At 38.7% G+C, this 13744-nt stretch overlaps 3 protein-coding genes across 6 annotated transcripts; 2 read left to right on the forward strand and 1 right to left on the reverse strand.

The window, feature by feature from the left end:
* Window positions 1–879: 879 nt before the first annotated feature.
* LOC127970255 (BEN domain-containing protein 3-like) lies at window positions 880–6275 on the forward strand. 2 transcript variants are annotated; one of them, XM_052572662.1, is made up of 4 exons: window positions 880–1317; window positions 2012–2066; window positions 3197–3348; window positions 3485–6275. In XM_052572662.1, the coding sequence occupies exons 2-4, from the start codon at window positions 2015–2017 to the stop codon at window positions 5735–5737; spliced, it is 2457 nt and encodes an 818-aa protein (XP_052428622.1). In that variant the 5' UTR covers window positions 880–1317; window positions 2012–2014; the 3' UTR covers window positions 5738–6275. The 2 variants fall into 2 exon arrangements, with proteins under 2 accessions (XP_052428622.1, XP_052428621.1); XM_052572661.1 differs by having other exon boundaries at window positions 881–1317; window positions 3194–3348.
* A 2-nt stretch (window positions 6276–6277) lies between these two features.
* On the reverse strand, window positions 6278–8634 carry mtres1 (mitochondrial transcription rescue factor 1). The gene is made up of 4 exons (XM_052572665.1): window positions 8516–8634; window positions 7698–8134; window positions 7373–7445; window positions 6278–7216 (listed from the first exon to the last, which is right to left on the reverse strand). The coding sequence occupies exons 2-4, from the start codon at window positions 8123–8125 to the stop codon at window positions 7034–7036; spliced, it is 684 nt and encodes a 227-aa protein (XP_052428625.1). The 5' UTR covers window positions 8126–8134; window positions 8516–8634; the 3' UTR covers window positions 6278–7033.
* A 254-nt stretch (window positions 8635–8888) lies between these two features.
* On the forward strand, window positions 8889–13474 carry matn3b (matrilin 3b). 3 transcript variants are annotated; one of them, XM_052573185.1, is made up of 6 exons: window positions 8891–9201; window positions 10299–10688; window positions 11416–11991; window positions 12284–12415; window positions 12810–12909; window positions 13017–13474. In XM_052573185.1, the coding sequence occupies exons 1-6, from the start codon at window positions 9027–9029 to the stop codon at window positions 13066–13068; spliced, it is 1425 nt and encodes a 474-aa protein (XP_052429145.1). In that variant the 5' UTR covers window positions 8891–9026; the 3' UTR covers window positions 13069–13474. The 3 variants fall into 3 exon arrangements, with proteins under 3 accessions (XP_052429147.1, XP_052429146.1, XP_052429145.1); XM_052573187.1 differs by lacking the exon at window positions 10299–10688 and having other exon boundaries at window positions 8889–9201; XM_052573186.1 differs by lacking the exon at window positions 12284–12415 and having other exon boundaries at window positions 8890–9201.
* Window positions 13475–13744: the final 270 nt, after the last annotated feature.

The following is a 13744-nucleotide window of genomic DNA, read 5'->3' on the forward strand; positions in this document are numbered from 1 at the left end:
ATAAACAAACAAACAATAAAAATAAGTTTTTAATAAAAAAAAGTGCGTTCATAAAAAACAATGTCAATTTATATAGTAAATTTTAATAAAAGTAAATATTTGACAGCAAAACGTGTCACACACGCAACTTTGCCCTGCAGTACTTGTCATATCCACTAGACGGCAGTTCATTAGTAAACTGGCTGTAAACATAAAAGTGCAGACACTGGTGCAGTTTTAGTTTAATTAAACTATATTTTTATGTTGTTGGATAGTTTTATCTATCATGGACGGGTAGCAAGAATACAGACAGCAATTTTGAACTGAGAAGTGATAACCTTAATCTAAATGAACTTTAGGGGGAAACTATTTAGAATCATGCATTTAATAATGCTTGTGAGATTAGTATTAAAATGTATAGCTAGCTACTACTGATTTATCACTTTTTCTTTTTTTTTTATAATGAGAATCATGCATTTTAGGCCTAAATGTTATAGGTGAGATTAAATTAATTTTTTTTGAAAGAAAGAAAGAAAAATGGGAGAAAGAAAACTCGTAAGTCATTAATCAACTAATACTTAATATATATAAAAAAAAATATATATATAAATATATAAACTGAAAACCAAATATTATTAAATGCAAAAAACCTTCTGTGAGAACAAAGTACATCCAAACAATTCGTGGAAGCCTATCGTTTGGTTTTCTTGGTGTTGCTTACATTTCCAATGTCATTACTCAGAATTTGCTGAACGTCATTTATTTAACTGTACCACCTTCAAATCAATAATGTTTTAGAATATAAAAACAAAATGCACTATAAAAGTTCAATATATATATTTCCTAATATATTTAAAATCTCATATTTATTAATTATTATTTAAAAGGTTTTTTTTTTTTTTATACATAAAGCATGGTTATTACAAGTTTTCTAAAACAAATTCAACTCCATAATGTTACTGCTCTGTGGTCACAGGAGTCTGACGCTGGTGATTTTACACTCGTGGATCTCAGGCGCGCGACTCGAGGGAATGACTAGTGTGTCACGAGAAGTCCCACGCCACATAGCGCACTCCGCGTGTTTCACTGCCACGGCGCAGCAGCTCAGAGATTCACGTGGGGTGGGCTGACAAAAACACACAGCAAACCCACAGCTGTGCGGAAATGACACAGTAGTCTACCGTCACGTCACGCGAGAGGGCACTGACTAGAGAAAAAAAAAAAGCAGCGGAGAGAAACACGGACAACAGTTCCCGTGGACAAATCCACTGGATTTAAAGACGCGAGCATGGCTAATGCCTCATAACCTACTGCACACGGCTGCCCGGAGTCGAAAAGGTGAGTTTGATTTCCACCGAGCAGGTAGTTTATGCATGCCGTGATGCGGGAGACGGAGCGAAAACTCATCGGTGGATGTTTTTCTTGCCGCGTCACGCAAGAGGGAGAGTTGCGCACGGTGGACGAAGGGAGGGGAAACACGAGACAGAAGGGCAGCAGTCCGTTATTACAGCAAAAACAACAACAAAAAGAGTAGGTCATTTTCTTAAGACGTGCAGTCCACAAGAAGGAACGCAGTAGGGAGCCTCTTGTCCGTCTGTCTCCGCGGTTGTACCGATCCGTGGGGTTTCCACTGGAAGAATGAGGAAGTGGAGCCGGTGGACGGGGTCGGCACGGTGAAGCAGCGCCGCTCCGGTGCTCTGGCGAGACTTCACGGTGCAAGACATGAAAACCAAATAGGAAAAGAATCTCACAGAACTTCACCATGAAGAACAGTCACTCTGAGAATAAAGTTTTACACGCTTGCCATGACGTTTGTGTGCAGTCGTTTGTGACACGGTCTTCACTGTCTTTAAGCAGGACACACGTTTCCTTTTTAAAACAAATTATTATTTTATCGATTTGACAGTCAGCCATTCCCCGAACAGCTGTTATTACCGACAAGTGCATTAAGATAGGAGTATATAAGAAATATATGTGGTCATATTAGATGTGTGACTATCAGATAATATCAGTCTTGTGTGTCTCTTCCCAGGACATGAGCTCTTCTGTGTGCAGGGTTAATGCAGACGGACAAGTGCCTGATAAAAGTATGTAAATACCGATTCACACTAAAATCATTCTCACGACTTTAGTTAAACATCACAATATTTCGGTCTAGTAACATGCATCACATTGAAACAAACAGTCCAAATAAACTTATCCAGTGAATTGAACTGACTAGCCTTAACAGCAAATGAAGATTTATTTAAAGTATTTACCTGCTATTAGGATCACTGGTGATTGAATCACATGAAACCGAAATCAGCACTAAATACAGGTATAAATAACATTTAGGAGAGACAGAACATCAGATGTTGTTAAAAAGACATGACATTGCATTTGTGGTGTAAATACTTAACTGTAAAATCAACCACTGCCATAAAACAATGGTTGTAATTTGCAGCTGGTTATATATTCATCTTTGAAGACACCTTTCTTATTTTTTATGGAATGTTGCCATGTTTATTCTAAATAATTTATCCATGCACAAAATTTTATGTATAGTGTGCCCACATGATCTTTACATCGAAAATATTAACTTCCCTTGCCATGATATGTATTTTCTAATGACTTGTGCTCCAGCACACTTTCCAGCAACCTGTGACTCCACATCAATCCACAGCAGTTAACAAGTGACAATGCTCCAATCAATTCTCTGTGGACAAAATCAAGTACCGCCCTATATATTTTTTTTGCGTTCAGAAGCCATTGCACTCTACAGGAAGAAAATCGATCAGAATTTCTAATTCATGCTGACAATAGTGAAAAAGCATGAAAAGAGGATTTGTGTACATTCACACTTCAACAAACTTTTTTTTTGTTTGCCTGATATCAATATGCATTAGCAAAGATCATTTGAAACACTTTGAATAGTCCACTTTATTGAGGTGCTTCACTAAAATAACTTGAATTCTTCTCAAGTCGTCACATTTGTAAATAACAGAAAGATAAAATATCAAAAAGAGAAAAAGGCTAAGGGTCACCGATGATGCATGTTACTACCAGTTGCAAATGTCTTGGCTGATCATTTCAGATCAACTGAGACAGATACCAGATTAAAAAAATTTGGTCAGAGTTTTCGGCTTCCTCATTACAGTTATACAGATTTGTGAGATGATGTCTTTCGGTGTTCCTCAGCATTCTTGATAGTTTTGAACACTTGGCTTTTCTCCAGAAGTTAAAGTCGAGAAAGATGCAGAGGATGTTATTGAAAACACAGAGGGGAAGATGGATAGCTTCTTTAAGTGCATTACAAAAAGATCAGCAACACACGCAGTCCCTGAGGTGGAAGGGCCTAGTAGCGGAAAGAGGGTCAAGGTGACAACACAGGTAAGATGAAGTGCCTATAATGAAAAGGAACATTTGTTTCAATCAAAACTTTATTTTTCTAATGGCTTAATTTCCTGAAGAGCAGGTTAGGTCTGGTCTGATTTTTCTTCTGCAACATCTCACACTTACTTTCCAGGCAGGAGAACATCTCCTTGACAGCAGTTCAGATAATGGAAGCAGGTCATGTTCTCACAGTCACAGATTATCTCCACAGGAGAAGATTCCCATCTCTTCATACAGGAAACCACTCTACAGCATCACACATCGCATTTCTGAGCGTAAAACTGCATCCAATCTGGACCAGCACGGAGCCCACAATGGAGTCAGAGCAAGCCATAATGGTGTTCACTTACAAAAACTGGGGAACTCTAGAAAGCAGCACATGTTTAAGGCCTCCACTAATGTGGGGGTCACAGGGTCTCCTGCTGCCTTGGATTCTCACCTCTACCCACTCATTGAGAAGATGTTCTTCCTCCTGAACACGCTGAATTCCAGCATGACCCAGCTGCACAGTAAGGTGGATTTGCTCTCGCTTGAAGTGACACGCATCAAAAAGCTGATGAAGCCCTCTGAGATGGTTATGGAATTCCAGCCTCCTCCTGAGTACCAGCTGACCAGCGAAGAACTCACCCAGTTGATGGAGCAAACGTCCACTGCGGGAGATCTCGGCTGCAGACTCCTCGTTCAACTGTTCCCAGAACGTTTCACAGCAAAAGAATGCGCACACGGCTGCAGCACTTGCAGCCTTACAACCAAACGGACATTAGATTCATTGCACCTTCAGCTAATACGTAACTATGTGGAAGTCTGCTACCCGCTGGTGAAAAATGAAAACGTCTGGCAGACGGAGTGCTTGCTACAGATCAATGATTTCATGAATCGTTTCTGGGCTCAGAAGGACATGGAGAGTGGTCATATGTGTGACAAACAGGCTCCAGTGCTTGTCGGGTTTGACCCGGAACCCAATCATGCTTGTAATTTCATCAATGAAGAAGCCCAGGATGAGACTCTTTCCCTCAACTCTGGAGAGAACAACGATGTTCATCTCAATGTCAGTTCAGATGTAGTGTTTGACCAACATGAGGCAGACTCTGAAGACTTGACTTCGCCGAAGGAGCTTGTTGTGTTTTTGTTGAACAGACTCTTTCCGGAGGTGTTTGAGGAGGGCAAGTTGCCAGAGGGCCACACCAGCATTGGACAGTTGATCACGGACTCAGACAGACTAGAAATTATACGCAAATACATGGAGGCCAATTTCCCTGATATCCCAGAAGAAACCTGGCTGCAGCTGTGCGTACAACGAATGGAGGAAGCACTGGAGAATGCTTCAGTCAATGGCAGCAGTTGTGACAACCGAGAAATGTATGACATCACTCGTCTACCTGATAACATCTCCATTGTTAAGATCAGTGATCTGTGTGATTACGAGAAACCAAATCGCAGGTCTAAGAAATCGTGGCTGGAGCCTGTGGATTTTGACAAACTGGAGATTCCTCCTCCGGACTTTAAAGTTCCTCAGGAGTATTTACTTACTAAGGAACAGCTGAAGAATAACTATGAAAGCAGTTTATCAATTGGGAACTTTGCATCTCGACTCCTGGTTCTCATGTTCCCTGAGCTCTTTACTTATGAGAATGCACGAAAATACTACAACTGCAGTGGCTCTCTAGGAAAGAAACAGCTGGATCCCCTACGAATCAGTCTCATCCGGCATTACGTCCAGCTGCTTTACCCACAAGCTAAGAACGACCGTGTGTGGACCCTTGAGTTTGTCGGCAAACTTGATGAGCGCTGTAGGCGACGGGATACTGACCAACGACGTTCATACCAGCAACAACGGAAGGCCTGTTCACCTGACCAAGAGCCTGACCCAAAAGACTCGCTGCTAACAGCTGGGCAAATCAATGTTCTCAGTTCAGATCGACTAAAAGAGGACTTTGAAGTCCTCTCTTCACCTCTGGAGAAAAGCAGCAAGGACTTCTGCAAAATTCCTCTGGAGGACCTTTCAGTGTCCGCCCCAGACTTCCCAGTGCCTTCTGAGTACCTGCTCACGGATGCTGAAGTGAGGGAAATTGTCCAACAGAGTTTGTCTGTGGGAAATTTTGCTGCTCGCCTTCTCGTCCGTCTTTTCCCAGAACTTTTCACGCAGGAAAATTTACGGCTGCAGTACAACCATTCTGGGGCCTGCAACAAGAAACAGCTGGACCCTGTGCGTCTTCAACTCATCCGGCATTACGTGGAGGCCGTCTACCCAGTTGACAAAATGGAGGAAGTGTGGCACTACGAATGCGTGCCAAGCATCGACGAGCGCTGCAGGCGCCCCAATCGCAAGAAATGTGACATTCTTAAGAAGGCAAAGAGATCAAACAACACTGTGACTTATACTTAGACAATGTTCCTGCAAAGCGCAGACCTGTTTTACTATATTTTACACAACATACCTGTTATTTGCACAAGTCCATGAGCTGAAGCATATTGAAACTTTTTCTTGTTTAAAAGGTCTAGGTCGGCTGGTCGAGTTCACATCCATGGCCTTAAACAGGATGGTTTGGAAGGTGACAAAGTTGGTGATTGAAGCCACTATCACATGACAGTGAAATATTAGTGTTACTATTTATATGCCAAAATATTATTGATATTATTCTAATGTCTAATTAATAGATAAGCTAAGGTTAGCCTTAATCAACTTAAATGGAAACATTTAGTTTTTAAAAACAATAGGTCACTTTAGTTTCAGGTGAGGGCAGAGATGATTTATATATATATATATATATATATATATATATGTTTTAAGTTGTAGCAATGTTGCAGCACTGACTTTTTCCTGATTATCAACATACTGAAGTATATAGGAAGTAAATCTTACTTAACTATAGCACCAGGTTATATGTTATATATTTTTTAATAAAAATTCACTTTCTAGCCAAGATGTGTTACATGTTCCTTTTTATTTGACTTCAGATACACAAGTGAGGGACAATAGGAGCCTTTTACAGTCAGAGAAATTCATAAAAATACCTAAGGGAAGATTTTATCTTTGATGTTTTTCAAGAATAAATGTATGTTCTTTGAATAATCCACCACTGACCATTATAATGAAGAAAAAAAGAAATAAATACAGTTTAGAAACTGTATTTGTTTTGACACATTTTTTAAATTTATTTTCGGCATAAATGCTCTGCAAAAACCTTTTAACATTTCCCATTTTTGTCTGGTAATCTAAGTGCAGTTGTATACAAAGGGACTCTGTGCCCTTTCTGAAAACTGCTCACTGAAAACCTACCAATGTCATAAAGATAATGATGAAAACGAAATAAGGGATCAGAAAACAACCGATATCCCAAACACTATCTGATTCATCCCACAATGTTATTTTGCGAATCAAGTAAGTATTATGAAAAAAATTAAAAAATTTATATAACCAAAACCACTGCTAAATAATAAGTGTTCCATTTGCAACCTGTAAAGTTAAAAAAACTCCTTTAAGTAGTATGAAACAGTAGAACTACTGTCAAGTGAATAGATGTGAGAAAGACATCATTTCATTTTTTGGGCATAGAAAACATCTCATTAAATCCTCAATCTGCAGTTTCAGAATCAAATGGTTGGAGAGTGGAATAAGAAATACCAGTTTTGTCCTATTTTCTGATCTTTCACGTCTCAAACTCGTCACGGAAATTAATCTTTACTGCTTGTACACATCCTTTCTGGGAAGTTGTAGGTGTTTCCAGGTTCTTAGAAGGACTCTCTGCTTTTCTGCATCTCTAGTCTCCCCGACCACCTTTTTTAAGATCACTCTCTTCAGCAAGATTGTGTCCATTTCCTTGTCCTCATTTAGGATCAGATCCAGTGTATCCCCAACTTTAACCTGTAGGAGGCAAAATGTAATGTTAAATTAAGGTGCTTATTCTAATCAGCACTCAGATTAATTCAGTAATGGGAAGACATCCAGAATTTGTTCAGCTAGTCTTACATATTTTTGAAGAAAGTTCTTTGATTATTCCACTAGAGGGTGCTGACTCACCATTTTGCTCTTCTTGGTGAGTTTCTGACCATTCAGTCTTAATTTGAGGTTATAGAAAGCATCCTCCACACCACTGTAAATGACATACATGTGTTAGTCACTGCCAATTGTCAAAACACCACAAACTAAATGTACAGCCTGAGAAAAAGGAGAGAGTAATTTGAGCAAAGATTAAATACGAACGTCATCAAGCCATTCTCTGATCAGGTTCTATGAGGTAAAAACTAGGAGTTACATCTGCAATTTGAACTGAAAACATTAGTTTGCAACTTATCAGTGTGGCAGAATTAATCTCTGAACATGATGGACAGTTTCTCCGACTTACTTTCGTGCAATGTCCAATCCAGTCTTCAAAACCAGATCGAAACGTAGAGACTGCACAGTTTTCTCATGGTCTTTATAGTCTTTTGGCAGGCCTGGGTCATCTGGAAGCTCATCCTCATAATCACTAGCCTCTGCATCTTCCTGTTCCTCCTCCTCCTCCTGCTGCTCCACTGCTTTCTGCTTCCCTTTCTTTCTCGTGCTCTTGAGCCGGGTCTGATGGAGAGACCAGCTCTGCCGAGTGTCCCATGATTTCAGCCACATAGCTGTCCGGTGTGTCTGGGGTGTGTCTGAACCCCACAACTGACGCGCGTGTAATGTTCGCGGGCACCACATGCTGAGACCAGAGGCTTGGCACGGTGTGAGCAGCTGCAGGGAGTTCAGTCTGCCTAGCTGCCGCAGGGCCAGCGCCTGCACTGACAGACTCTGCATACTGGAACACTGAACACAGACACGAGAAAAGAGCGAACTGTTGACATGCACGCACACTTCACATTCTTCAAAGTAACGTTACCAAGATTCAGCTCTAAATGCTCTGGACGTATTTTAAACCAACACTGCGTATCCTTCTCCAGAAACTGATTTAAGGAGGGAAATGTCAATGATATTTAAGTACAGACATAAGGAAAAGCATGATATAATATGTGAAAATCTGACATATTCTCATGACGACAATATCATTAGACATTGCATAGACAGCAACTCATAATGTGTTTGTACCACAAACCACTGCTCACGATAAAACTTAAGGATGATTCACTATCAACAAATGCAAAAGCAACACTTGTTTAGTTAACAACGACTTAAAAAAGATAATTTTACCTAACTGAGTTGAGAGATCTCCCCTTGACTCTCTAATCTCGAGTTGACCAACGAGCACAGTAAAAACAAACCACAAACCAGCAGCCGCTTCTGTGGTAGTAGTAGTGCAATTCTACAGCGCCCCCTAGAGTCGGGATGAATTATCATACACAATGCAGAATTATGCTTCTGCGTTCTTATAATATATATTTAATTATATTTTAGCATTAGGGTTTTAGAAATATAAAGTTGTTTATATAAAATAATAAAGGGTCCAGAATTTCCAGAATCCTTTGGGCACAATGTGTACTATCTATGCAGTTCTAGTGGTTGGCTATTCTGCACTACATCTATAGAAGACCTAAACGCCCTCCCAGTCAAACGCACTTGTTTCTCTGGATTGGTGGCTCGCGTTGGATGTCTGGGGGCCAACGGCTTTAAAACATCATGTGAGCGCCTCCTCCTGTCGAAACTCTCACAGTGGGTCGGAATAAACACAAGAACAGAGATTCCTGCATCCATCTTCATCAACATGACATGCTTTATTTGCATTTCTGTCTTTTGTTTGTCTGCATTTTTAATGGAGGCGCAGGGTACGTATGGCCCTTACTTAAGGAACCATAACCAGCTCTACGGAGACCGACAGAGATCTCACTTCACCCCCAATGTGCCTGTTCCTGGACACAGCAATTCCATCAACTTTGGAGGTAATGATAATAATAATAATGTATGTATTATACGGTTATAGGTCACTTTATTATTATTATTATTATTATTATTATTATTATTATTAAAATAATGTGAAATCTACACTTGTAATTATTTTTAAGCCTTGATTGAAATGAATAGTTAAAATATGTTAACACTGAGTATTATAATAAATAAAAAAATTTAAAACTAGAGTAAAATAGTGAAAAGCAGAACTTCTTTTTTTAATGGCATTAGTGCTCTTCAGGAACAAAAACTAACCTACTGTAGCATACTTTAATCCTGTAAAATTATGTAATCTACACACAGCTGGACTTTCTATTTTACAGTAGGCCTATTATTAGCGTTTTTTTTTTTTTTTTTTGTCTTTCTCAATGATTGCTTAATGATAGATCAGAGACCTTTAGACTTCTAAAACCTTGGGAACAGTGATTCTAGAAGCTATTGCATTACAGTAATAATTAAAGCATAAAAATCTTGTTTTCTATTGTTCATTAAAAATCGTATTAATGTTACTTGTTTAATTGACTTCGCAAAATGATGGCTCTAGATGATTTGTGAGCTTTAAGAAAATTCTTTCAGAACTGTACTACATTCATTCTTTTTCCTTAAATTTGTGTAATATCTTTTAACTGAAATCATTAATGTAGCAATGCTAAATACTTCTGTCCCTTAAATACAATATTTATTATTATTTTATTTTTTTTAATGAGAAGTGGATCTGGAGCTACAATGTGTTTTTCCTTCAGGTTGACATGTTAATGTTGCAGTCATTTACAGAGAACCTCTGAACAGGCAATTGACCTTGAGGCAAATTCACTGCTTGAAAATGCTTTTGCTAACAACCAAAAAGTGTCACCTTAAACCCACATCAATATCATTTTGCTTTAAACCAATAGTAATGGCTTACTTTAATGCTTCTCTCCCTCCTTTCTTATTCTAATTCTCCTTTTCATGCTCCCACCTTGTCTTTCTCCTTTGTTTTTTACTTTTCATCTGTCTATGGATTCTCCGCTTTTTCTCTCTTTTTACTCTTTGTATTTCTATGTTTCTGTTTACCCTCTCTTTCGCTCACTTTCTCTATAACCAAACAAAGCTCATGGCTTTAATCACAGGTTTTACAGCTATCATCATCGCAACCCTCATCAGCATCATCCCCAGCGGCCGCCCTGGAAAGGGCCTCCCTTTATCTACCACCGTCCTGTCTTACCAGTCCGACCCATCTCACCTGTCCATCCTGTCCGGTCAGTTGTGCCCACACCTCCCAGAATTCTGGTGGTGCTACCTGTCCCTACAGTGCCCATGCCACTCACCAAGGTAGCCACCCTACCCCCGCCACCTCCAACACAGACTACAACCACTACAACCACAGCAACCACAACAACCACAGCAATCACAACAACCACAACAACCACAGCAACCACTCCAGAGCCGGTCAGTACCCCTCATGGCACACCTGCCCCTGCCGAACCTTCCACTGACCCAGGTAGACCAATCCCACCCCACCGGGTGCAGACGACCAGTCTGGTCCTCTTAAGTCCCTCTTAATAATATTACTCTTCTTTTCTTTCTCTCTCTCTTTTCAAGGGGAAATCATAAACAAGTGAATGGTCATTTATAGGGGTATAACAATATATTCATGCCACAATTCAGTTTGATACACAACACTGATTTTACAATATGATGCTCTCTCAATACTTGAAGTATCACAATCAGTTAAAGTTGTACAGTTTTTTATTTATTACTTCTAAGATGTATGATAAAAGAAAATCGTTCAAGATTTGTTAAAAGTTACTCATCCTCTGACCATCCAAGATGTAGTCGATCCTCAGCAATGAATGGGTGCTGTCAGAATGCAAGTCTTCTATTGCATTATTTTTCCTTATTATACACAATATTGTCACTATCCATCATACATGTTGCATTTTTGTATTGCGATATGTTGTTATACCTCTGGTCATTTAGCATTAAACAAGCAGGACAAATGGCAAATGAGGCCATTTTTGCTAATGCCAAGCTTATCGTCAACAGAAATGCAATTGTTTAGCACAAATGGGATTAACTCAGTTTATTTCTTTTTTTATTTACAGCTCTGCACTAACTGAGGAGCCTCTCTCTCTCTCTTTTTTTCTTTCAGCATCAGACTTTGCACTTTTTAATCATTTTAATGATAATGTGACTCAATTTTTCAATGAATTACTTATGTCTTACAGCTCCAGCACAGCTCTGCAAGAGCCGTCCTCTAGACCTGGTTTTTATCATTGACAGTTCTCGTAGCGTCCGTCCTGCAGAGTTCGAAAAGGTCAAAATCTTCCTCTCTGAAATGGTTGATTCTCTTGATATCGGAACCGATGCCACACGAGTTGCCCTGGTCAACTACGCCAGCACTGTCAACATTGAGTTCCTTCTGAAAAAGTTCTTCAGTAAGGCCGAGGTCAAGCAGGCCTTCTCCCGTATTGATCCACTCTCAACAGGAACTATGACTGGCCTGGCTATCAAAACCGCCATGGAGCAGGTTTTTACAGAGGGTGCTGGGGCCCGGCCACTAAAAAAGAACATCGGTAAGGTGGCCATCATTGTGACCGATGGAAGGCCGCAAGATAAAGTTGAAGAGGTGGCAGCAGCAGCAAGGGCTTCTGGAATTGAAATATATGCTGTCGGAGTGGACAGAGCAGATATGCGGTCTCTTAAACAGATGGCCAGTCAGCCTTTGGATGACCATGTGTTCTATGTGGAGACATATGGAGTGATTGAGAAACTAACATCTAAGTTCAGGGAGACACTCTGTGGTAAGAGAATAAAGATCCTATTTTGTTGGGGAAAACTGTTTATAATCAATTAGATCATGTTTTAATTTAATAATAAAAAAAATGTATTATAAAAATATCTCAACTGTAATTATTTAAATTATATTTCTATAAATACATTTAATTTGAAATTAAACAAATTCCTCACTGACTGATCAATAATGTTTAATATAATAAATATTTTAATATATAATATTATTTCATATGTAATATTGAATTTTTTTTTTGGTTGGTCAATAGTGATGTGTTTTTGCTGATTCCGCTGAATTTACAGGTTTCAATGCTTGTGCGCTTGGGCACAACTGCCAACATATTTGTGTCAACAACAATGCCTCTTATTTCTGCAAGTGCAGAGAGGGATATGTAATCAACTCTGACAGGAAAACGTGCTCTAAGCAGACCAATGGTTTGTCAAAAAATATGCATCAAATCATTAGAAAATTTGATGCATATCATGAAGAATATATTTTTTGATGCATTCTGAAGAAATGCATCCAGTAACTTTTGTGCACAGAAATGCTTTTTGGATCAAAATAAGTAATAATATATTACAAATAAAAATGCCATTGAAATCAGACATTTTATCTGAATTATAAATCAATGTGTTTAATGGAATGTTTAATGGAGTGCCCTGGAATGTTTATGTTTATGTGCTCTAGTAGTTTGTTTTTAAAATTGTCATTATACATGCAGTGATAATACTTACATATATGCCAATGATGACGGCTATAAATTGAGGAGTGAAGAAAAGATTGGTAGCATTTTAAGTTCACAGTAAAACATGTCTGTTTCTTTTACAGAAGAGGCAAGAGGAGATCTGACTGAGAATGCCTGCATGTGTGAAGCTCAGATCGCATTTCAGAGGAAGATCCAGAACAGTATACAATCTCTCACCAGCAGACATATCCTTTCAGATTAATACAGCATTTGTTTCCCACCTATCCTAATTGAATAACTCTCTCAGTCTGATAAACTTTCCATGTCCATGTTTTTCTTAACTGTTACTTACTGGATGACATCTCAAACAGAGTGCAGCAGTTTGATCTCCGTCGTGCCTAGAGAGGAGGATGGGACTGTAAACGCTAAAAAGAAAGAAGAAGCAAAAGAAGAAAAAAACAAAAACAATTTAATCTCTCATTAGCTGCCTACAATGTATCCCATGTATTCCCCATTTTGATTGTTTAATCTTAGGCTACTTCATATTGTGCTTATAATTATTGTAGATTCTGTTATATTCTGAGTATGATATTTGAGTTATCATCATAAATCAAATTCATTTTGCTGACCCAAAGTGTTACATGTTTTAAATAAATTTCCTTTTGTTTTGGGAAAAAAATAGTAAATGTAATAATAAAATGTAAAGAATACACATCATTTTATTTTGTTGCCTATTTTAATTACTTGCGCGCGCACACACACACACACACACATTAACAAATTCTTACAAATAAAAATATTCTTTGATGTTATTTTCTTTTTTGTCACCTTTATTTATACATTGCGTCAAAGCACTGAACAACATTCATTTGGAAAACAGTGTCTCAAATTTGTGTTATATTTGCATTAGAGGCTAACATATTATATTAGTTGTGCTTGGTTTGACAGTGACTGTAAACTATTGAAAATGTTTTTTCCTTAGCCTACTCTTTGTAACTAGCTAATTAATACTTTGAATAAATACCAAAATGCTGTTTGAATTATTTGAGATGTAGTTAAACATGTCAATGTGCAGGCA

Source organism: Carassius gibelio, chromosome B13 (genome assembly GCF_023724105.1).
Source record: "Carassius gibelio isolate Cgi1373 ecotype wild population from Czech Republic chromosome B13, carGib1.2-hapl.c, whole genome shotgun sequence".
NCBI lineage: Eukaryota > Metazoa > Chordata > Actinopteri > Cypriniformes > Cyprinidae > Carassius > Carassius gibelio.

What these genes read in the sequence shown, in the direction of transcription:
- LOC127970255 (XM_052572661.1), top strand. Translation starts at nt 2,015, where the DNA reads ATGAGCTCTTCTGTGTGCAGGGTTAATGCAGACGGACAAGTGCCTGAT. An exon ending in CGGACAAGTGCCTGATAAAA is followed by an intron (nt 2,067 to 3,193) that starts GTATGTAAATAC and finishes GCTTTTCTCCAG; the next exon opens with AAGTTAAAGTCGAGAAAGAT. An exon ending in GGGTCAAGGTGACAACACAG is followed by an intron (nt 3,349 to 3,484) that starts GTAAGATGAAGT and finishes CTTACTTTCCAG; the next exon opens with GCAGGAGAACATCTCCTTGA.
- mtres1 (XM_052572665.1), bottom strand. Translation starts at nt 8,125, where the DNA reads ATGCAGAGTCTGTCAGTGCAGGCGCTGGCCCTGCGGCAGCTAGGCAGA. An exon ending in GGATTGGACATTGCACGAAA is followed by an intron (nt 7,446 to 7,697) that starts GTAAGTCGGAGA and finishes TGTCATTTACAG; the next exon opens with TGGTGTGGAGGATGCTTTCT. An exon ending in TCACCAAGAAGAGCAAAATG is followed by an intron (nt 7,217 to 7,372) that starts GTGAGTCAGCAC and finishes TGCCTCCTACAG; the next exon opens with GTTAAAGTTGGGGATACACT.
- matn3b (XM_052573185.1), top strand. Translation starts at nt 9,027, where the DNA reads ATGACATGCTTTATTTGCATTTCTGTCTTTTGTTTGTCTGCATTTTTA. An exon ending in CAATTCCATCAACTTTGGAG is followed by an intron (nt 9,202 to 10,298) that starts GTAATGATAATA and finishes AACCAAACAAAG; the next exon opens with CTCATGGCTTTAATCACAGG. An exon ending in GTTCAGGGAGACACTCTGTG is followed by an intron (nt 11,992 to 12,283) that starts GTAAGAGAATAA and finishes CTGAATTTACAG; the next exon opens with GTTTCAATGCTTGTGCGCTT.